This window comes from Cygnus atratus, chromosome 1, assembly GCF_013377495.2.
Source record: "Cygnus atratus isolate AKBS03 ecotype Queensland, Australia chromosome 1, CAtr_DNAZoo_HiC_assembly, whole genome shotgun sequence".
Lineage (NCBI taxonomy): Eukaryota > Metazoa > Chordata > Aves > Anseriformes > Anatidae > Cygnus > Cygnus atratus.
The window spans coordinates 16683519-16706097 of NC_066362.1; the positions used below are offsets into that span (position 1 = coordinate 16683519).

Below are 22579 nucleotides of genomic sequence, written 5' to 3' on the forward strand. Positions count from 1 at the left end.
CAGGTCCAGGCAGGGGTGATGCCCTCAGACTGCTGCACTAACAGGAGGGATAAACCCTTTTACAGCTTCAAAATGTCTGCCCTTCTGCTGCTATAAAATGCAGGCAGACCGAAACAACAGAGTGCAAAATGACAAAGAACAGTGAGTGGTGGGTAAATACTGTATTGTATGGTCAGATTAGAAATGGAAAAAAAAAACAGTTTATCCACACCTGTCATCAGTTTGACCCTTGGAACAAAACCCCAGAGAGTTCCTTCTCCGTCATCATCCTGTACAAGGACAGCTTTTCCAGACAAGGTCTAAAGGACGGAATCATGACCATATGCATTTGTGTCCTACTTCATCTCCGGGTGTAACATATCCGAGTTGGGTGTGCATTTACTCATAAATGGTGAGTGAGCAATACACAATGACGTACTTCTGAGACCGTGAGGGTGGTGAGAACCACGGAGAAGTTAGCTCAGGAGTCCTTTAGAGAAGGCAGTTCTTGGATCCATGAAACCATACAGACTTTTAAACATCAGGCACTTGATACAGCTGAAAGTAATTGCTCCGGTGCTGAAAAACAGAATTGTTCTCTAGGGATGATAGTGTTCTTTAGTTAAAATACCAGGCAAATAAATAACTTACTTTTCTAAAAGAAAGCCAAAAAATGTCACTTAGAGCTGAGCAATCATTCTTAAAAGGCAGCACTTGTCTGACACAGCTACAGAAACAGCACTCTTCGCAGGAAGGAGCTTGTGTGGTTATTATCGTAATTCGTGCAGGTCCAGCTGCCTTGCCAGCAGAATGCAGAGCAGCTTTAATCACAGCTTTAAACTAATGTGGCAGATATTTATGATAAGAACAGTGGTGTCAGCTGTGTCAGATGCTGTAAAAAAAACTCAAAACAATCAGCTGTCAGACTGACTGATAAAAAAAAAAGTAGTTTCCTCTCAAAGTGCTGAGGTAATTTAAAAAAAAATAATAAATTATAAAGAGCAAAATTAAATTTAATCAAACCATTTCAATGATAAATTGCATCCAGGGAAGTCTCCTGGGGATGTAAAGCTTATATTGTCAAGCATGTCAAATGGAAGATTAGATGGAGACATTGTAATGACAGAGGAAAGCAGGGATGCTCCTTTCCCCCACTCCTCTGCCATCACTGTGTCCCAGCAGTGCTATCTGCACCATGACGTGGCCAAGTACATCCCCTGCCTGCTTTCTGTCTCCCTGAAACTCTCACTGGTGAGGATACTTCCTTCTGTGGAAAGGGGGGAAAAGAGGGGAAAGAGGGTAAAAGACACCTAATGTCTAACTTGTCTGAATCTGTCCCTAAAACAACAACTGCAGGTGCAGGTGTGTGCCATCATCCCGTGTTGGCTGTCCTGGGGGTGCACGGCAGGGCAACCTGCAGCTGCACCTCCCTCCTCCTGCTGCTGGTGGGCTGAGACTTTCTCACCTGGCTGATGGCTGGCAGGAACAGCCAGAGCCCGAGGGCCGGGTTACATCCACGGGGGAGTTCTCATGGGAAATGCTGTCTGTTCCTGTGCTTTTGCTACACAGGGAGTTAGGGCTAGTGGGCATGTGATGAACGTGGGGCTAAGTAATTTGGGTTACGCGCAGCAGTAATCCATGCTAAAGATTCAGCACATTAAAAGGGACATGTAGTGATATGGTCAGAAAGCCCCATGCAATAATTTTAAATTAAAAAAAAAAAAAAAAGCATTAGATTAATCTCCTTTGTTGTTTCTGTATTTTTAATGGCAAGATTAATACGGGAAAGCAGTAAATGAAATAGGCTGATCATTTAGTGCCATGAATTACATGTTATCGTTCAAGAAGAGTGTTGTGTGCAGAAGACAGGATACATTATAGATATGTCAGGGAAGATTCAATGCAACTGAAATAACTGGAGAACATAAGCTCTCCTTCACGACTGACAGAAGAGCTAGAAGTGTTTGATTTAGTTCATGCTGCTGCACTGTGCCGCTCTGCTTTGTAAGTCCATACTTTTTCTGTTAACTCCTCAATTCAACCTTACAATTGGGAATTCAGATAACACAGTCCTTCACTTCTGATCTTAGTTGAATACCAATGCCATAATTTTATGCTTCCTTGCTTTCTCTACTCCTGACCTTTCATGTTTCTTGAGGGACATCTCATTTCCTGTAGCTTTCAAACACCTCAACATTTATTTCTTCTTATTGGTGATACAATTAAGTACACATCCTTAATTGAGTTACAAGCAAATACATAGAATAATAGCAGGGTGTTTATCTTTGTCAACCCTAGACAGGTAATTAAATAGTCTCCTTCACGCTCTTCTAGGCAAACAGAACCCTTTAAACTGATATGCCTCCTTTACATAATGTCAATAGACTGTCTTCTCCTCTCTGTTTAGATGAGCTTGGGTATTCACTAGAAAATGCAAATTTTCCTTACTCGAGACTCGTCTGGAAATGAACCTAACACTTCTATTAGTCTGGTTCCTCTGGCTCAGAGTGTATTAAAGTGAAACAAAAAGTTACTTTTGCTAGTGCTTACAGGAAACAATTCCAGAGGTAACACCGTAGACACAAAACCTGTTCATAGTTGTGGTGAAATGCATGATGAGTTGTGCTTGGATTAAGCATGTATATTGGCTAAGCAGAGTAGCAGATTTTCACCTGTGGTAAACTGTGATGTGGCACTATTAAAAATCAGAGGTGTTGCACTTGTTTCCATCAGCTAGGGATATAGCTGACCTGCCACTTATGCCTGGCCCCATTGCCCTTTGGAAAAAGAAACCCTCTGGTGCTCAGCATCAAGGTGCTCTTGCTGACCTCCGAGGGCTCTGTTGGTGAGTGCTGACTTTCAAAACATTTATGTGAGGCTGCTCAAGTGGAATGGTCACATGCCAAAGGCTCCAAAGTGGAGTCAGCTTGGATTTTGTAATCAATGTGCCACTGGCTGAGCCTTCCATCAAGACTGGGATATACAAACATGCAGAGGCCTGGCTTTTGATTTGAGCTTTTCTCTGCTATGTATCATTCCCCTGCTGCTCCCCCAAGGGCAGAAGGATTGGTACCTCTCCTGCTACCTTTTTGATAGCGTTGTGTTCTCTCTCATCATTTTCCACTGAAAGCCCCAGGGATCTTAATACTCCTGAATTTAAAAGATGGCCACAGTCAGCACAGAATACACAGCCCTTTTGGCCATAGGAACAGCCATTTCCCTTTTATAGAGCTTATGGTTTCTGATGAAATCCAGTTACAAACATCAGGATGCACTTCAATCAAGTGTTGTGTGGGTTACGGATCCCATTGTAAACAAGCCAGCTCATAGCAATAAATGCTAGGAACATTTGCACTGAAATCACTCTATCCGATTTTCTGCAAAATTGCTTTTTACACATGTATCATTGCTCTGCTATACAGGAGAAAATATGTAGAGCACGAGTATTGACATTTGTATTGTCCATACCGGTACATGTTAAAGAAATCATTATTTTTTTAAAGGCTTTCAATAAAGATGGCTGTTGGAAGGTTAAGAGAGAGAACAAATATCTTAGCAGCACCACGCAGTACTTCTGTTTCCTTGGAGATCCCTTTTAATGTAGAAATAAGTACGAAAAGCTCACTGTTCACAGCAACGTGCTTTTTTAACCCAGTCTCTTAGACACAGGAGTATGAACACGCCAATGTGCTACCCCAGTAGTGATGCTACGTAACCTCTTGTCAGTGATACTCAGTATTTAACTGCTGCCTTTGAGAATATGCACTTATTTGCAACTGGTTTCCACATAAAGAATAATATTTTCATATTGCTATTGTCATTCATTTATTATACATCAATATTTCCCCTTGATAAAAGCAGATTTGAAGAATTTTCAAATACTTAAGACAGAAAACACTCACAAAGCCACAAACCCAAAGCTGATCAGTATGGCTTGGATATACTGTAACATAAAACACTTGGGTGCCCAAGGACATGTCCAGATGCCAAACAACTTTCACATCTCTTCTCAGTGATATACAAGTAAGTCCCTTGTTTCAGATGTATGTCTGCATCACAAAATCAAGCAGAAAAGTTCCAGAATAGAAATAACACAGAGAAGAGCTTGATAGTCTGCATGCTGGAGCAGCAGGCAGCCCGACCGAGGGAGTATCAAAGGTGGACCAAGGGAGATTAAAGGAAGAGAGAAATGTCATCAGGCCAGAACTACAGGAACCACATCTGAACTCTCAAAAAGAAACTGGTAAAAGAAGACAGTAGAAATAGTAAAAAATCAGGAGAGAAATGAGAAAGGGAAGAAGAGAAAAAGTGTAAGGGGTGAGAGAGTGTGTGCCTGGGTGTGCTGGATGAGCAAGGGGAAAAGCTGGGGGAGGATTAGCACCCAGAAATACTGCTATGGCATAAAGGAGCAATGGGCTGAGCCCGGGAGCCAGGAACTGAGAGGGGGAGGAAGAAGCAGCACCAAATCTACCGAGTTTTGCCACAGCCTCCTGTATGCCATGTGGCAATGACTGACAATGATAGTGAGAGAGCGATTTCCTGGGTAAGTCCTTGCAGGCTACCAGCTTAACATACATGGAACCTGATTTTCTTTATTTATACTGCATTGACAGTCCTCCACTCTTCCTTAGGGCAGAGCACAGCGAACCCTCACTCACCAAGAGCTGGAATTACCGAAGAACTGATGGAAAAGAAAATTCTAGCCACCATTATTTGTGTGCCCAGTACGGTTACAGTTCAGGCAAATCTTCCCAGATTGAAAAAGTTGGTACCTGAGCAAGAATTTAAGGATCTCAGATCCTAACATTTACAATTATGTTTGAAACTACTTGACCTATGTTTCTATCCTTTTTTTGTTGAAGACATTGTCCAAATCATTCAGTTGTTTGGGACAAAAGCAAAGCAAAACAAAAGAAACAATGACAACAACAAAAACTGTGCAGCATCTTTCACTGAACACAGTGAATCCTGAAAAGAAAATGAAAAGTAGAAATTACCAGTGTGAAATAACACGTAATTTGAACTGAAGCATGTTACTGCAGATCTCATCAGTAAGGGAACCCACAGGAAATGGATTTGCCAGGCTACCTTAAAAATGAATGCTGTGTGTTGAAATGCAGTTATTTTCCAGAGAAATAATTTTCAGTAGAGGGAGCTGCAGGACTGTCAGACTTAAAACACTGACTAGCAGTTACTGCAGTAAGGTAGATAACTAAGTATTTACATTAAAATGCAGAATTATTAAACAGTGTACTAGAGAGTTTATTATTATAAAGTGATTTAAACCCTAGAACTCTCCACTTGAGCTTAGGGTGTGGAGAAAACAACAGTGGCATGTATATAACTGCATGCAAAGGCACTGTCTCACATATTGCTGAAAAATAATCTTCTCTTTTCCTGGATTATAGGCACTGATTTGTGATACAAAGGCTCTGAAAGCAAAACAAAGCCGTATTTCTTTCCTTATTGAAAGTTAGTGGCAATATTTCCAATACGGTGACTTCAGACTGCAGGGTTAGAGATTCAAACAACATGCACGCCAGAGAACAACAGGCAGAGTTATATATGCTGTCTCCATCCTGTTGTATTTGTATGCAAAATAATCTGTTTCTACCCAAAGGCAAATCTTGTGTGTGTGCAATTTTCTCTGGATGTGCCATTTTCAAATGTTATCCTTTCTACTCAACATGCACTGATCCTTTTTGCTACTGAGGCTGCTCTACCAGCGTAGGCCAGTTAGCAGGGTTTGAAACACCGTGCCATTTATAGATGTTTAGTGTCCCTCAGTGTTGGCGAGCCCTTTCTCTTCTGACACTGCTGTGTCAGCAGTGTCAGCGAAGATTGAAAAACAAGGCCTTGACAGGTGCCTGAACAGAGAAAAATGAGGTTACAACAAAAGACCTGATGTTATTTACAGGTCTCAATGCATCCTAGAAAGTCTGAGATATTTGTTTGGAGATGAGCATCTTCTCCAGTGGGCCTGCATAAAGAGGCCCTGAAAATACACCTTTATGACAATAATTTCCTCAGGTCAAATTACTCCCAAACACTCAACAGTAGCAAATATGCTGTAGTGCTGGGGCAGCACCAGTAAGGCTGCCCTGCAGTCTCTGCTGCTGGCTGCCTTAGTCCTGTGAATGAGCTCTGCTCATGTTCACAGTCTCACTGTAAAAATGGGGGCCCCTCCATGCCACGTCCATGCCACCCGTCATGTGGCACAAGCCCAAAGGACAAGATGCTGCTCCTCCATCTTAACTTGTACACACCACATAGATCCTGCTGCCCTATTTAAAACCTCCTGATGTTGTAATCTCTCACAGAACCACAGAACTGCGAGACTGGCAGGGCCCCCTGGAGGCATCTGGTCCAACCCCTGCCCAAGCAGGGACACCCAGAGCAGGCTGCCCAGGACCACGTCCAGGCGGCTTCTGAAGGTCTCCAAGGAGGAGACCCCACAGCCCCTGAGGGCAGCCTGTGCCAGTGCTTGGTCACCCTCTCAGTGTCAATCTTCTTCCTGCTCATCGGTCTACTGTAACAGCCTGATACCTATGAGAGGAGAGAAGGGCAAAAGAAGTGTCTGCAGAGAGCTTAAAGTAGGAGACACCATAGTAAGCTCCTCAGTGCATCTCTGCAGTCAAACTGCCTTAGCTGTTTTCTAAACAAGGGATGATGGCTCAGTTGCTGAGGGCTCCACTCATGAAAGCAGGTTTGTGATGTCCTAGAGATATGGAACTAGGATAACAAGAAGGGATTCTATAGGTACATTGGCCAGAAAAGAAAGGCCAAGGATAAATGAGATAAACGAGAAGGGAGAACTGGTAACAACAGACATGGAGGAGGCTGAGGTACTCAACAACTTCTCTGCCTCAGTCTTCGCTGCCAGTCAGGCTTTCTACATATCTTATTTCCCTGAACCTGTAGATGAGGGCTGGGGAAGCAAAGTCGATCCCACTGTAAGCAAAGAGCAGGTTCGAGACCACTTGATGAAACTGAATGTTGGAGAGTTATGGATTTGAAGGGTGGAACATTCGGTGGATAAGGAATTGGCTTGAGGGCCACACCCAGAGAATGGTGGTCAATGGCTCTAGGTCCAAATGGAGGCCAGTGACGAGCGATATCCCACAGGGGTCTGTCTTGGGACAGGTACTGTTTAATATCTTTGTCCATGACATAGACAGTGGGATCGAGTGCAGTCTCAGCAAGTTTGCAGATGACACCAAGGTGAGTCGATACACAAGAAGGAAGGGAAGCCATCCAAAGGGACCTGGACAAGCTGGAAAAGTGGGCCTATGTGAACCTAATGAGGTTCAACAAGTCCAAGTGCAAGTGACCCAGGTTGGGGCAAATCCAGACATAAGCACAGACTGGGAGAACTCACTGAGCGCAGCCCTGCAGAGAAGGCCTTGGGGGTTCTGGTGGACAAAAGGCTCGACACGAGCCAGCAGTGCGTGCCTGCAGCCCAGAAGGCCAACTGCATCCTGGGCTGCACCAACAGAGCGGTGGCCAGCAGGGGAGGGAGGGGATCGTGCCCCTCTGCTCTGCCCTTGTGAGGCCCCACCTGGAGCCCTGCATCCAGGTCTGGGGCCCCCAGCACAAGAAGGATGTGGGGCTGTTACAGTGGGTCCAGAGGAGGGCCACGAGGATGATTAGAGGGCTGGAGCACCTCTCCTGTGAAGAAAGGCTGAGAGAGCTGGGGATGTTCAGCCTGGAGAAGTAAAGGCTCTGGGGTGACCTCACTGCAGCTTTTGAATACGTAAAGTGGACTTACGAAAAAGATGGAGAGCAAATTCTTGCTTGGGCAGATAATGACAGGACAAGGGGGAATGGCTTTAAACTAAAAGAGGGGAGATTTGAGATGTTAGGAGGAAATTCTTCACTCTGAGGGTGGCACTGGAACAGGTTGCCCAAAGAGGTTGTGGATGCCCCATCCCTGGAGGTGTACAAGGCCAGGTTGGATGAGACCCTGGGCAACCTGGTCTAATAGGAGGTGTCCCTGCCCATGGCAGGGGTGTTGGAACTAGATGATCTTTCGTGTCCCTTCCAATCCAAGCCATTCTACGATTCTGTGAACTTGCATCAGGACCTTATAACCGTCCTGGCCTGGCATGACCACCTACAAGTGAGAAACATTTAGATCTTTGACCAAGAGCTGCCACAAGATCTGGAGTGCCAGTGCATTTGTTGCCAGGCTCTCACCGTCACTTAAACACGTGGGCAGTGCCTTCAGTGAGCTGATTGTGCTCAGCCCCTGCAGCTCCGTAGCTCGGCAGTTCACTGTCAGCGAGTCCGTTACAGACATCATTAACAAGAGCTCTGTGAACTCCTCTATTTTGTATAGCTTGTTTTGTCTGCTCCCCGTTTGTTGCTCCTTGCTGGCACTTCTGCATTCTGGAGGCACAGCATGATTTGTGTTAGAGCCATCAATGAGAAGCACATCCTGATATAAGGTCCTTTGCAGGGCATATTCTCTACATCAGTGCTCCTGATGGCTACAGGGCGCTCCTGCTAATCAGGACTGGTTGCACAACCATAGAGTATACCCACATCTTTTTCCTGGTGCATACCAGGGGTTTCTCAGCATACATCTCAACATGTACGAGAGAGAAAACCACACAGCCCTTCTCTCCTGATAAAATGTCTGTGGTCTTAGCTCAATGATAATGGCAACCTCATTTCCTGATAGAGGTCTTCTGATTGCATCTTCATATGGACCAAACCTTGTTATTAGTAAGACATCACTTTGATGGCAGTAGAAATCATAGAATCACAGAATATCCTGAGTTGGGAGGGACCCACAAGTATCATCAAGTCCAACTCCTGGCTCCACACAGGACCACACAAAAATCAGACCAAGTGTCTGAGAGCGTTGTCCAAATGTTCCCTGAACTCCAGCAGCTCGGTGCTGTGCCCACTGCCCTGGGGAGCCTGTCCCAGCGCCCGACCACCCTCTGGGTGCAGAACCTTTCCCTAACACCCAGCCTGACCCTCCCCTGTCCCAGCTCCATGCCGTTCCCTCGGGTCCTGTCGCTGTCCCCAGAGAGCAGAGCTCAGCACCTGCGCCTCTGCAGGGACAGAGAGGGAGAGGCAAGGCAGCACTGCAGTGGGCTTCTGATGTTAGATTCCCAATCTTTAGGAAGACAGCAGAGATCCAGTCCCACCTGAGTGGCATTAGGAGAAGCATTAAAAACACAGTAATTGCAGTGTGTTTCAGTCATTGTCTTGCACCAGGGAGGCATTTGCCACTGCATAGAAAGCTCTGGCCATCATCACTGAGGGACATATCCTGTGTCCTGGGACTGAATCCAAACAAAGTACAGCTATTTGTACTTCCAAAGGGTAGAGCATTCATTTCCTTAGCTCCCAACCACATCAAGCACATGAAGGGGTTCTGGTATCTCAGCAGTCTTTTTTAGGAGGCATAAATTAGAAACCTTGGTAAAAATTAGTAGAAGTACCAGTAGTCTCCTACTCCCCTTGCAAGTGCAAAGTAAGATGCATTGTGTCAGACTCTATGTAAGGGATGGGGTGAGTCAGCAACCGTTTCTTCATCTTCCTTTTCATCTTTAAATTCAGGTGAAAAAAATGAGCACAATCCACTTTGCTAGCAAATTCCCGCTGAGCTTTTTCACAGCAGTGTTACAGAATTTATCCCACATCGGTGAAATTTCCTCTGACAAATGAAGGCAGGGCAGACAGCCTTCAGTCCCCAAACCTGAGCAGTTTGCACAGGCACAGGACAACATTTTTGTTGACTGTGAGAGTGCGATTGGACTGCTGAGTGTGCATAGCCATGCATCTTCTGATATTTGTGCTCATCTCATCCCCCTTCTGCTTTATTCCACTCAGAGGAAGCCTTACAACAAAGCACAGCCTCTGCCTGCTGTTCCCACTTCAGCAGCCTGAGGATGGACTCCTGAGTACAGACAGCAGCAGGTCTGTGCTTCCTCCCCAGCGTGCTTTCCTCCATTGAGTCTGTAAATGCTTTTATCTAGGGAAAATACATACTCTTTTGTTAGCCTAAAGCTTTGCCTACGCACAAAGGAGAACAAACAGCACAATCTGCCGTTCCAGTGGGAGAATACGCCCATGTTTACTCTTTCCTGGTCCTGCTACCAACAAGCTGAGGATTTTCTGAAAACCTGTAACAGGAACTTGCAACTGAATCAACGCCAAAGTGTTCAGGTTTTGCCTGTTTTCCCTTGAAAAGCTTCAGCATTACAAGAAAAAATGGACAAGCGGAGCACACCTGAGAGCTACTTATTTTATTGGGTTGATTGTTCTTGAGCTAGGGGCAGTGCAGAATCTACCAGCCTTGCAACCATCAGAGTAGCTATTTCTTTGATAGGTATTGCTAAGGGGAGGTATCTATTCTAAATACATCCATCAAAGCTGCAGACAGTGTTCTATGAAAACATGATCTCCAGGAACTAACAGTATCTGCTTTGATTGAAGACTACGCAGATATGCATTCCTCTTCTGGAGCAAGCCTGTCAATACTTGCTTTCTTTCTACAGAGTCACTTCTTTGGTGGTAAATAGAAATCAGCTTCAAGCAGTTTTTCTTGATATCGATATTCTGCTCAAACATTTTTTCCACCCTCTGTCTGAATATTAACACTGCATAAGCGAAGAGCAGCAGACTAAGAGGGAAGACAGTAACATAGGTAAGGGAACTGCCTTGAAGGGAATGACCTGTTCCCTCTGCCCACTGTGGCCCGAACAAGGAAGCTTAAATACAGAAAAAGCAATTCCGTTAAGCAAATAAACTTTTCTAGCTATAAAAATCTTTAAGCAATCTGTTCTGGTGGCTAAACTGCATTGCAGAGCCCACATCACTGAAGGCTCGGGAGAACAGCTTACACAAACATCTACCAGCAACAGCAGAGGCATTTAGGTATGCAGTCGTTTTCCTTGGGAAGGTTGCCTGAAGTTAAAAGGTTTATGGAGCAGCCCCTTAGCTGGTGTGAGTTGCTATCCTACAGCTTTAACCTCAGCAGCACTGAGGTACTAACATAGCACTTCTTGCTTGCTGCCCAATCCCCCCCTTTCCTAAAATACAGTTGCTAAATATTAACATGAAAAATAAATATCCAGCAGATTAAATTCAACAGCCATTTCAGATTACTGCACATTGCTACAAGGAGCTGCTTTTACAATTGCCCTTTAACACCTCTTCTAGTGATGCTGCTATTTTGCTGAAGTTTGCAAGTGGAGATATAGACCACGACTAAACAACTTAGAAATATGTCTTCACAAGTGATGAAGTGTTTATTCTGTCTACCAGTGGTAAATATTCAAATTTCTGGTAATCTATTCAAGCTTTTAGTGCCAGCTTTTCTGTGTAGTTAAAGTAAACATGACGGGGCAATGCTTTCCAGAAAAAGAAAACAACATGAAACAACAAACTAGCATGTCTGCATTTTATTTTCCTATTTCCATTTAATATTTTTTTTAATTTTTTTTCCCCTCCTTCTTTATATAAACTGTTTTACATTTGCTCACTTTCATCCTTTCCAGGAATCCCTAGCCAGGATAATGACAGACTGATGAATTATTCTTTAGGAAACTAAGAGATACCTCTAGGTCAGCTGCCCTTGTCCTTAGGGGTGGTTTCAACTTGCCAGATGTTAACTGGTAATACCACACAGCTGACACAAACAGGTCCAGGAGATTCCCAAAGCACCTGTTGATAACTTCTTGGTATAGGTACTAAGGGAGCTGACCAGGAAAGGTGCCCTCCTAGATCTGTTGCTTATAAACAGAGAGGGTCTGATGGGTGAAGTGGTGATTGCTGGCCATCTTGGCCATAGTGACCATGAGGTAGTCAAGTTTAAAGTCTTTGGTGATGGGAGGAAAATTGTCACCCACAACTCAGGATTTACAGAGAGCAGACTTCAGGCTGCTCAGAGAACTAATTTGTAAGGTCCCCAAGAAACTGCTTTTGAAGGCATTGTGGTCCATCAGTGCCGGTCAGTTTTAAGTACCTCTTAAGAGCACAGGAACAGGCAATTCCAAAACGTCAGAAGTGAAGTAGGCAGGGCAGAAGGCCAGCTTGGCTAAGCAGGGATCTACTAGAGTTTAGGCAGGAAAAAAAGCCTATGGCCACTGGAAGAGAGGTTGGGTGACATGGGAGGACTACAGGGATGATGTTTGCCATTGTAGGGAGAAAATCTGAGTGGGCAAAGCTCAATTAGAGTTGAATTTGGCCGGTACTGTGGGGGAAAATAAAGAGGGTGTTTTAAAATATGTTAACAGGAAAAGGAGGAGCAGAGATAACATTGATCCATTACTTGATGAGGATGACCAGCTCACAAACAGGGATGTAGACAAGGCAGAAATGGTTAATGCTTTCTTTGCATCTGTCTTCAACATTGATGATGGGCCCTGGGACCCCCAGAGCCCTGAGTTGGAGGACAGTGACTGTGGGAACGATAAACTTTCAGTCGACTCTAAATTTGTGTGGGATTTGCTGCTTCACCTGGATACATGTAAGTCTATGGGGTCTGAAGGGATTCATCCCAGGACACTCAAAGTACTCAAAGCTGGTTGATGTCATTGTAAGACCCCTCTCAATTGTTGGGGATCTGGAGAGATCCCAGTTGGCTGGAAGCTGGCAAACGTTCCAATTTTCAAGAAGGGCAAGAAAGAAGACCCTGGTAATTGCAGGCCTGACAGTCTCAGTGCAGTGCTTGGTAAAATTGTGGAGATTATTCTCGGAGACACTGAAAAATACCTGAACAACACAGTCGTTGGTCACAGCTGACATGGATTCATGAGGGGAAAGTCCTGTTTAACGAACTTTATTTCCTTTTATGACAAGGTTACCCACCTAGTTGACCAAGGGAAACTGGTTGATGTAATATCTTCTCAGATTTCAGTAAAGCTTTTATTCCATTTGACAAGGAAAAACTTTTTTACATGCAACAAACACACAAAAAAAAATGCACTGTAGTTGAAATAGCTACCAAATCCAGCATGCTATTATTTCAAACATGTAAGAGTCTTAAAGAAGGAAACAGCTTTTGAAGACAACCCCTTGTTGGCAATTTCAGGAGGTACATGTTAGGAATTATTTCTAGCAGTGGGAAATTAAATAAAAAAGTGTTAGCCTTCTCATTGCAGAGTATTTGAAAGGACTAAATTGGGACAGACTGAATGCCCCAATCCCTTTTAAATAATGGGTCTCATCACACGTTACGAACATACATAAGCCCTTTACAAGATGTATACTACGTGCATATCAGAGGGTAAGACAGAAGGCGGGGGAGATTTGCTTCATTACAGACAGAATTCATTTACTGCAACTTAAACATCAGCTAGAGCCTATTAAATGTATTTAACTAACCTATTGAAAGTTTGGAATAAGCAGTATGACTAGTGAGAATAAAAATGATGAAGTCCCGTTATTCATTTAATTCATAGGGATTAAGGCAGGAGTTCTGAGGAAATAATATTTGAACAGCAAGACAGAGATTTCTGGTTCTACATACCATCTTCCCCTTCACGAACAAACATCATTTTCATATACGAAGTCTTATGACAGCCCTGCAAACATTGGCTTGTTACATAACTTCAAAAGCAGAACTGTCTGAAGTGTTGAAAATCATATTCCTGCTGTGTCCACTGCTCACCTATAAAGAACACATTGTACTTCTTACTGGGAAGTGTGCTGTGTCAGTAATAATTATTGCAACGAAACTCTAAAAACATCATCTTGGCATATAGGAGGTACTGTTTAGAGTACAATATATATTCTGTATTTCTTACAATGGTAGTTGGTTTTGACGTGTTACAGTTTAAAATTTTCCATAACCAAAACCTCTAAATCCTCACAACTAAGTTATTTCTCCCCCTTCAGTCTTAAGTTTCTCTTAACAGAGTTAAATAGTTTTAGAAGTCTGGCTTCACTAGTTGCTTTCCTTCACTCTCAGTGTTTGCCCACACTCACGCTTGCTATAAAGCTGTAGTCAACATCAATGAAACCTTATGAATTACTTCTCTGCCTGGTTTAACCTGGGCATGTTCATTACACTGAGTACGTTACCTTTGTTGGGCTGAAATCTCTCAACAGGCATTTTTTTTTTCAAATCAAGTTGTGAAAAGAAGAAAACCACAGTACTGCTGCTGTACAACATAATTTATTTATTTTTTTAAATGAATTCCCTTAGCCTCATAAAACAGAACACATTTTCTAATCTTGAAGCCAGCAAGATTGGGAAATAAAAAAGGAAATCGAACTTGGTTTTCCTATAAATGATTTTCATACTGAGACTACATTCAGAGGAAAAACAAAACAAAACAAAAAAATACTAGAATTAAAACGAACGCAGACGTTACTTATACAGCTCTCTTCTTAAAATACACTGGACATTTCATACAACAACTATGATGCTTTCCTAGTATAATATGCTACAAGCATAATTATTCAAATGCAGCTATGTAGCTTTTCTATTTTCTAAGAGATTTTATTTTATTATGCTGCAACACCTTTAGTATTTACTTTACACTTCATTACCATACGACTGAATGATCTGTTTTCCCTTCTTTTCTGGTAGCTCATTTCTCAGAATGGGGGCCTTAACTGTGGGCTTTTTTTTGGAAATACCAAGTGCACAGTTTCAGATATTAAAAGTACTCAGAGCACTTCAGTATACATTCACAATGTAACTAATCCACCGTTCTTTGAGTTAGGAGTCTCATGACTTGCTAGAAAAATAATGGAAAGAGCTGGTTAGTATTTACTTCTGTTCTCATAAATAAGAAAGTGATCTGGATAGCTGTAATGCTTCATAAAAGTCCTCGTCTGTTGGTGAGCTGAGTGTACACTGTCATATCCTGCCCAAGAATTACAGTAATTTGAGATCTCAGTTTTTTCACAATATTCATGGATAGATCAATCTAACTAAAACTTTTTACACAAATGACACTTTCAGAAGATATCTGCATTTGTATGACTGTATAATTCCATTTTTCAACAGGGTTCTTGGTTCAACAGTACTATTTCACTTACTAAAAATGGCTTTAAAATACAGTATACATAACAAATGTCTGAAAAACATTGGATGAATCAACTTTTCAACTCATTGCATCACTGAAGAAAGTACAGTACTACTTTTGGAAAAGTTTTCAAGTATCTCCCTGAAACACTATATAATAAGAAACAGATCCTAAACTTTGTATGACTGTACTTTGAGCAATTATCATTTGCAAGTGTTTTTTTGTCATACAGTATGAACACAACAGTATGAATAATACTTTATAGCAACAATATAGCACAACATTTTATTACACAACTGGAATGTTTCAATAGAAAAAAAACAGCCACTTAAAACAAATTTCAAGTGTTTCAGTAATAAACCAACCGATCACCATGGCTCACACAGAGCAAATACACAGGAGACTGAAACTAATAATCGCTGAATGACAGAAGTGCCAATAGATACACATGAATAGAGGGAGTCATTAGCTGTTCAGACACACACACAAATCTGAGATGCAGTAAGGTTTACAGAAGAAAGCAGGGGCTAGCTTCTGATCCTCAAACAGGAATAAACCTGTATGAGAAGAGCAAAATTCAGCACCAAGCCTGCACACTGTATGTGTGTGTGCCACAATACACAAATTCATACACAAATAATCACTCCATAGCTGTACATGATAGTCTTATGTATTTGCTGTAAAAACAAGTCAGCACAGTGATTTGTGATTTATCATATACCAGTTTCTTCCCTTGACTTCACAACACAAATTGTTTCCTATTTAGTTAAATAAAAATATTACTTAAAAACATTCAATCATTGAATCGTATCTTCAATCTTAACATTCCAACATCTTATTTTGCTAAGAGATTTTAATGTATCTAGTAGAATCTCCAAAGAATTGAAAACTGAAAAGGGAAGCTTTTCATATGTTAATTTTAGTTATTTTTAGAAATGTAAAATTTGCTGGTGTTTTATAAGATATTTATATCTTCCCTTGCCTGTGCCTTCGTGGTATCATTATGTATCCCTACCAGTTGCTGATAAGACATTTCAGTTGCAGTGTGTGGTATTTGGTATCATCCGAACAGTCATAAAACCCTTTATAAACCCAAAAAGCAGCATGCAAGGAAGCATTTATAAATAGATTACATAAGAGAAGGTATGATCTATATACAGATGTACTTTTAGTTTTCAAAATATTTCTAAATTGTTATTGTTATTACTTAAAGCCAGGAATGTGTGTTTGAATTGCATTGATAAGTTGCAAGGTATTGTCAGAATTAGAAAATGAAAGATTTTACTAAAAAAAATAAAAAAAAATGCGAACGACAACAGTGTTGTCCAGCATTTAAGCCACATGCAACTACATAACACTCCCAGCAGAAAACATCTTCTCAGACTCTGAAAACATCTTGTCCTGATATCTTGGTTTGATGGCAATAAAGAGTTCAATGTTTTATAATATTTAAATATTATTGCAACACAGCTGCTAAATTAGCTCTCTAGAAAAGCACAGAGTATTTATCAGTCATTGTGAATACATACATATATGCCAATCTAACATAAATTACATTACTTCAAGACATATTTTAATGATTAGAATGTTAAAAAAAATACACAGTGAAATAAAATGTCTAAAATTATACTGAAGCCATCAAAAAAAAATCTAAAATTTTAAAATACTTGTCAATTTGACTAAAATGCATATATACTCAATTTCCTTGAGCTTTTATTTTTTCTTCTCCCCATTGGAGGAACAGTGTCTATAGTAAGTGTTCAATGCTACTGTGGCTGTAGGCAGCTTCATCTTTACAGTTTTCCTCGATTCCCCTTGCAAACAGTTTCATTAACTGGCAGTGAACCCTGAAAAATATGGAAATCAATTAATCATATATTTTTTTAAATAGAAGTAGGTACTATATATTTAGTTTTAATAATCTGTGAATCTCAAGCAGTTACGCAAAATTCTTTGTTTCAGACTACAAAAATAGCCCTCATTCTTGATAAAATCCTCCCCTTCAAAGAAGGCTGGATGCTTTCACACATACATCACTCCTGCTACTACTCTTTTCCACACAGTAAGCGACATGGGACACTTAGAGGAGCTGACCTTATATAACATACACTGTTCTTACATAAATCACTCAGACTGCTGTGTGATTGCATTTTAATGGAACGAACTTGGATGCACATATTTTGTATTTCCCTTTGATCTACAATAAACAAAACCAAACAAAACAAATTAAAAAGCCCTTCAAAATTTCAAAGCTGTTATTCCCTTCCGATTTGCTCATTTGCAGAACTGCAAACTTTTTCCTCCATATGCCGAGGCTGGAGATAAGACTGTGCTATGTGTCAAAATATACAAAATATGGGACATACTCAGTATTTCTGTAAGACGAAGATGCTAGTTAAACACCTATCAGGTGGCTTCTATATGACTTTTCAAAAAATGGAAAAAATGACTACTATTTTGCTGAAAAATACTTTGTTTAATTGCAAAAGCTAGTGCTCAGAGTAATGAAATACTGCATTTGTCTAAAAAGAATCCTTCCACCAAGACCTCCACCCTTCAGCACTTCAAACATATAACACCAGTTTCTAAGAACTAAGCAGGACTTCGAGGGTAGGGTCATCTATATTGATAATATAGATAATATTATAATAATATTAATAAATAATAATAATAAATAATTAATAAATAATTATATAATTATATAATTATTTATTATATAATAATAAATAAATAATAATGAATAATTAATAAATAATAATAATTAAAATATAATAAATAATAGGGTCATATTTCCTAGAAAGGATCCAAAACTTAACAACAAAAATCTAAGTTTATTATCAGAAGACTCAAATTTGCTGGGGGGATATGCTTTTGGGATATCTTTATTAGCACCTTTCCATCAATGAAAAGGCTTAATATCTTCTTGGTAGATGCAGAGAAAAATAGGTGCTCACCTCACTTCAATTGCTGAACTATCCAGAGTTTCTCCATCACAGTTCCAAGTGCTGTCAGCAATATTGCAGCAACAGGCTGGGTGATCTCTACAGAACTGGCCAAAACGTTTCTTTCCTATGTCTGTAACATTGCTTCCATTGTCTTCTGAAAGCTTTGATGTAAATTGAAAACTCTTCACCCGATAAACATCTACAAATGAGAAGTCAAACTACAAAGAAAGAAACAATCAAAAAAGGTAATTACAATTACTTAAATATACTTGATGCGTAAAGAAACTCAGCATGCAGCATTTGGTATTCAATAAAGTCCATCCGTTCCAATTTTCTACAGAATTTTACCTGAGGCATAGAGTGATATTTGTTTTTAAGAAACTGCAGAAGTCAAAAACCATAAAGCAAAACTGAAACCTTATTTTTGATGGTCGTCTTCAAGGAGCAGCAGTACTGCCACTTTAAGGGTAATGAGGTAACAGGTTCTGAGATTATGAGTATGGGGTATAAGAACTATTACTAAACTATAAAAAAAAAAACTATTATAACATGGAATTGAAGTCAAAAAGGTTTGGATTGGAACCTTGCACCATCCTCAGGACCTGTTCACTACAGCCCTTAAGAAACATAGGCTTCTCTGAAAGGTCTTATGCTTCTGAATTTTGGAAGAATACCTTGAGATGGGCAGACCACTGCCCTAATCAAAGAATTAGAGAGATTGGAGAGCTGGGTGTATAAGAAAATACAAATATATGGAGATATTATTATACTCCAACAAAATAAAATCATTTCAACTAGCTAATTCAGGTAAAAATATGTAGCATCAGTCTGAGGCTCACTAAGAAGCATTCCAGGCCAAAAAGTTTAGCTGCAAAAACTGGTTATCACTGGCTGCACAGAGCCACTTATGAATGCTCTTGTGTGTCATGGCTAAGCAGAATGTTATTTTAATTATTTCTTGTTTTATGATAGTAATGATATAATTATATATATTATTATGATTATTATTGCGTAATATATTTTTCATATAGTTTGTTCTAATCATTTATATATTTTATTAATTTATAAATTGATAGATTGATTGATAAAGATTGATAAATCTTGAAACCGATTGGAAAGGCAGCTGGGAAAGGCTTCAAGTAATGAAAAATACTGAGGAAACTGTTAGAGAGAATAGGGAGGAGTGAGGGGAAGAAGAAGAGACAAAGAACAGCAGGAAGACAGAACACAGACAAACAAAATGTGCCTGGGAATGGTAACAAGGAAATACAGGAAAGAGGATTTATACAAACTCTAGAGGACAAAGGGTAGCAATGCAAACAAGTGAGATTTATTATTGTTTCTATAACCAGATATGCCATTAGTGTATTGTTCACTTATCTGCCAGAACATGTTAATAATATCAGGTTGTGACAAATATTAAAGTGTGTGCGTTCATAGCCATAGCTCTACTTTTAACAGGTATTACACTCCAAAGCAGTGATCAATCTTCCCTTGCAGTTTATCCTGACAGCTGTAACTTATGCAAGGAAGAACTCTGAAGCTGAATGCCTAAAGCTCATGTCACCCGTATGTATTAAAAACCAGCTCTAGGCCTGCAGTTTAGAATCAAACTGTAGTTCTAGTAAGTTTTTTCTACATCATATTTTTTATACGTTTTACAAGAATTATTATTCCTTGCTAGGTCTTCTACCTCAGCTACATTATATTGCTGTGAACAATTTTTCGTGACAAATACGTGTGTGCACAGATGTGATAACATTTTAAATATTGTCCAAATAGTAAATGTACTCAAAATATTATAAGAGAGAATTCAACTAATAGAAGTGGAATGTGGTTAGAATCATAGAATATCCCGAGTTGGAAGGGACCCATAAGGATCAAGTCCAACTCCTGGCACCACACAGGTCAACCCAAAATTTTAGACCATGTGACTAAGTGCACAGTCCAAATGCTTCTTAAATTCAGACAGGCTTGGTGCAGTGACTACTTCCCTGGGGAGCCTGTTCCAGTGTGCAAACACCCTCTTGGTGAAGAACCTCTTCCTGATGTCTAGCCTAAACCTCCCCTGCCTCAGCTTGACACCATTCCCGCGGGTCCTATCACTGGTGATTAAGGAGAATAGGTCGGTGCCTGCCCCTCCACTCCCCCTCGCAAGGAAGCTGTAGACTGCGATGAGGTCTCCCCTCAGCCTCCTCTTCTCCAGGCTGAAATATATATAACATAGAATGCTATAGGCCAAAGACTTGAGTTAGTTTAAGTGATTTTTCTGATGGTACGCATGCTAAGATTCAGTCATACGAACTGTATAAGCACTTTTTTAAAAACTGTTTTGTAGATATTCTTTTTGTCACATACAATTGTCAATATTTACAACTTAGGCTGCTCCTGGAGAGTTCACTGCCAAAGGGAATACACACCTACCTGGTCATCTTGGTTTGTATTTCTGACAAGATGCCGTAGAAAATCAAATCTGGAGCATTTACGAACTAGAATGAGGTCAGCTGAACCATCTGCCAGATGAGCTGCTGGTGAAAGACCTTTTGGACTGCGTGGACAGGCGCAGCTCATATTTACTGCATTGATGGCTAGAAATTTCCCTTTAATAACCTTCCATTCTTCTTCATCTTCTGAAACACATGAATAAAGGCATGGATATAGGCTATTTGATAGATTCACAAGAACAGTAAAAAGCAATCATTGGCAGGTTAAGAGGTTTTACTGGGCATGTTTATGCACTGTCATTACACATCTAAAAAAACCTGCATTTAAAAAAAAATCTGTCTTTCATGTACTAACAGAAAAGTTGCTTCCTCCCTTCACGGACCATTATCATCTACTAACACCGCTTACTGTAAAACCACAAAGCCTCAGGCAGGGACAAGACAGAGGCAGGTTGCAACTCTTGTAGCTTAAAACTTTGGGAGGATTTTTAACTTTATTCTTGCTGTTCAACATGTTAAGTCTTAAGCAAACAATAATGCAGAGACAGTGGTTTAGTGTCTGGTTTCTAAACCAATATTCCTCTTCTGCCTCAGTGCCACAAACTATAAAAAACAACCCCAAACACAGCAACAAGACCAAATCTGAACAGGGGGGACATGACTCAGGGTTCAGGAAGCACCAGGATGCAGCAGTGCTGTTACATCTGTTAACGGCACCCCACAATGTCTGCAGACGAATAGTATTAGCAGAACTGAATTTTTCCATGCAAAAACATTCAGAGATTCCCGGAAAACAATATAAAAGTGTTTTCAACAATGCAAAACTTTTCTGTTAGAATAGAACTGGACTGAATTTAAATGTGTGATGGAATAAACACTACCAAGAGGCAAAGGAATTTTCTGGAACGAAGACTGATTACATTGGCAGTCACTGCACAGAGTTGTTATCTAAACTGTATTTTCATCTATAGGGATAAAAACAGACAATAAAAGCCTTTGCATTTGTAGATTACACACAATTGCCTTCCTCACTACAATAAAAAAGCCATAAAGCAGCTATAACACTCTGTTTTGCCTCCAAATATAAATGGGCTCAGATATTTCAAATGAACAACTCCATAGTACTAATGATTTCAGAACAGTCTGTGGAGATATGCACAGTTCTAGGGCTGTATTTCAGGAGTGAAGTGTCACAATAGGTGATGGGGGGGTAAAAATTAAGGAACAACCAAAAGAAAATGTTTATCTCAGATTGTTTAACGTGTTTGGTCATAAACCACAGTAAGGTAGAGGTTTTAAGGCATATTAACTAATAGGGACTTAGAAATCTAACACTACCCATTTGCCCATACTGGGGTTAACTTATAATTAATTATTCACAGTGCTTCTTTGATGAGATTATATATAGCACACCAAGCCATCTATTTCATTTCCTGAAATTCCGTTATTTTTACCAGCTTAGTTCTCACGCCTTACTACCTTAGTTCTTGCATCTACTTTAGAGAATCATTACTGAGGTTCACCAAGCCCAAGTGCAAGGTGCTGCACCTGGGTCGGGGCAATCCCAGACATGAGCACAGACTGGGAGAAGAACTCACTGAGAGCAGCCCTGCAGAGAAGGACTTGGGGGTGCTGGCGGATGAAAAGCTCGACACGAGCCAGCAGTGTGTGCCTGCAGCCCAGAAGGCCAACTGCGTCCTGGGCTGCACCAACAGAGGGGTGGCCAGCAGGGGAGGGAGGGCATCGTGCCCCTCTGCTCTGCCCTTGTGAGGCCCTACCTGGAGCCCTGCATCCAGGTCTGGGGCCCCCAGCACAAGAAGGATGTGGGGCTGTTACAGTGGTCCCAAGGAGGGCCACGAAGATGATCAGAGGGCTGGAGCACCTCTCCTGCGAAGAAAGGCTGAGAGAGCTGGGGATGTTCAGCCTGGAGAAGAGAAGGCTCTGGGGTAGCCGCATTACAGCCTTTCCATACTTAAAGCGGACTTATTAAAAAGACGGAGAGCAACTCTTTACATGGACAGTGATAGGACAAGGGGGAACAGTTTTAAACTGAAAGAGGGGAGATTTACATTACATGTTAGGAAGATGTTTTTTACTCTGAGGGTGGTGAGGCACTGGACTGTGTTGCCCAGAGAAGCTGTGGATGCCCCTTCCCTGGAGGTGTTCAAGGCCAGGCTGGATGGGGCCCTGGGCAACCTGATCTAGTGGGTGGCAT

At 41.0% G+C, this 22579-nt stretch overlaps 1 protein-coding gene across 1 annotated transcript in view; it reads right to left on the bottom strand.

Annotated features, from left to right (window-relative positions):
- Positions 1–14100: 14100 nt before the first annotated feature.
- The window catches only part of CERK (ceramide kinase), a 46328-nt gene continuing 37849 nt past the window's right edge, over positions 14101–22579 (bottom strand). Inside the window, exons 11-13 of the mRNA XM_035549297.2 lie at positions 20345–20550; positions 17930–18138; positions 14101–16822 (exon numbers count right to left, since the gene is read on the bottom strand). Of these exons, the coding sequence (XP_035405190.1) occupies positions 16723–16822; positions 17930–18138; positions 20345–20550 (515 nt within the window). The 3' untranslated portion in view covers positions 14101–16722. The remainder of the gene's footprint in view (positions 16823–17929; positions 18139–20344; positions 20551–22579) is intronic.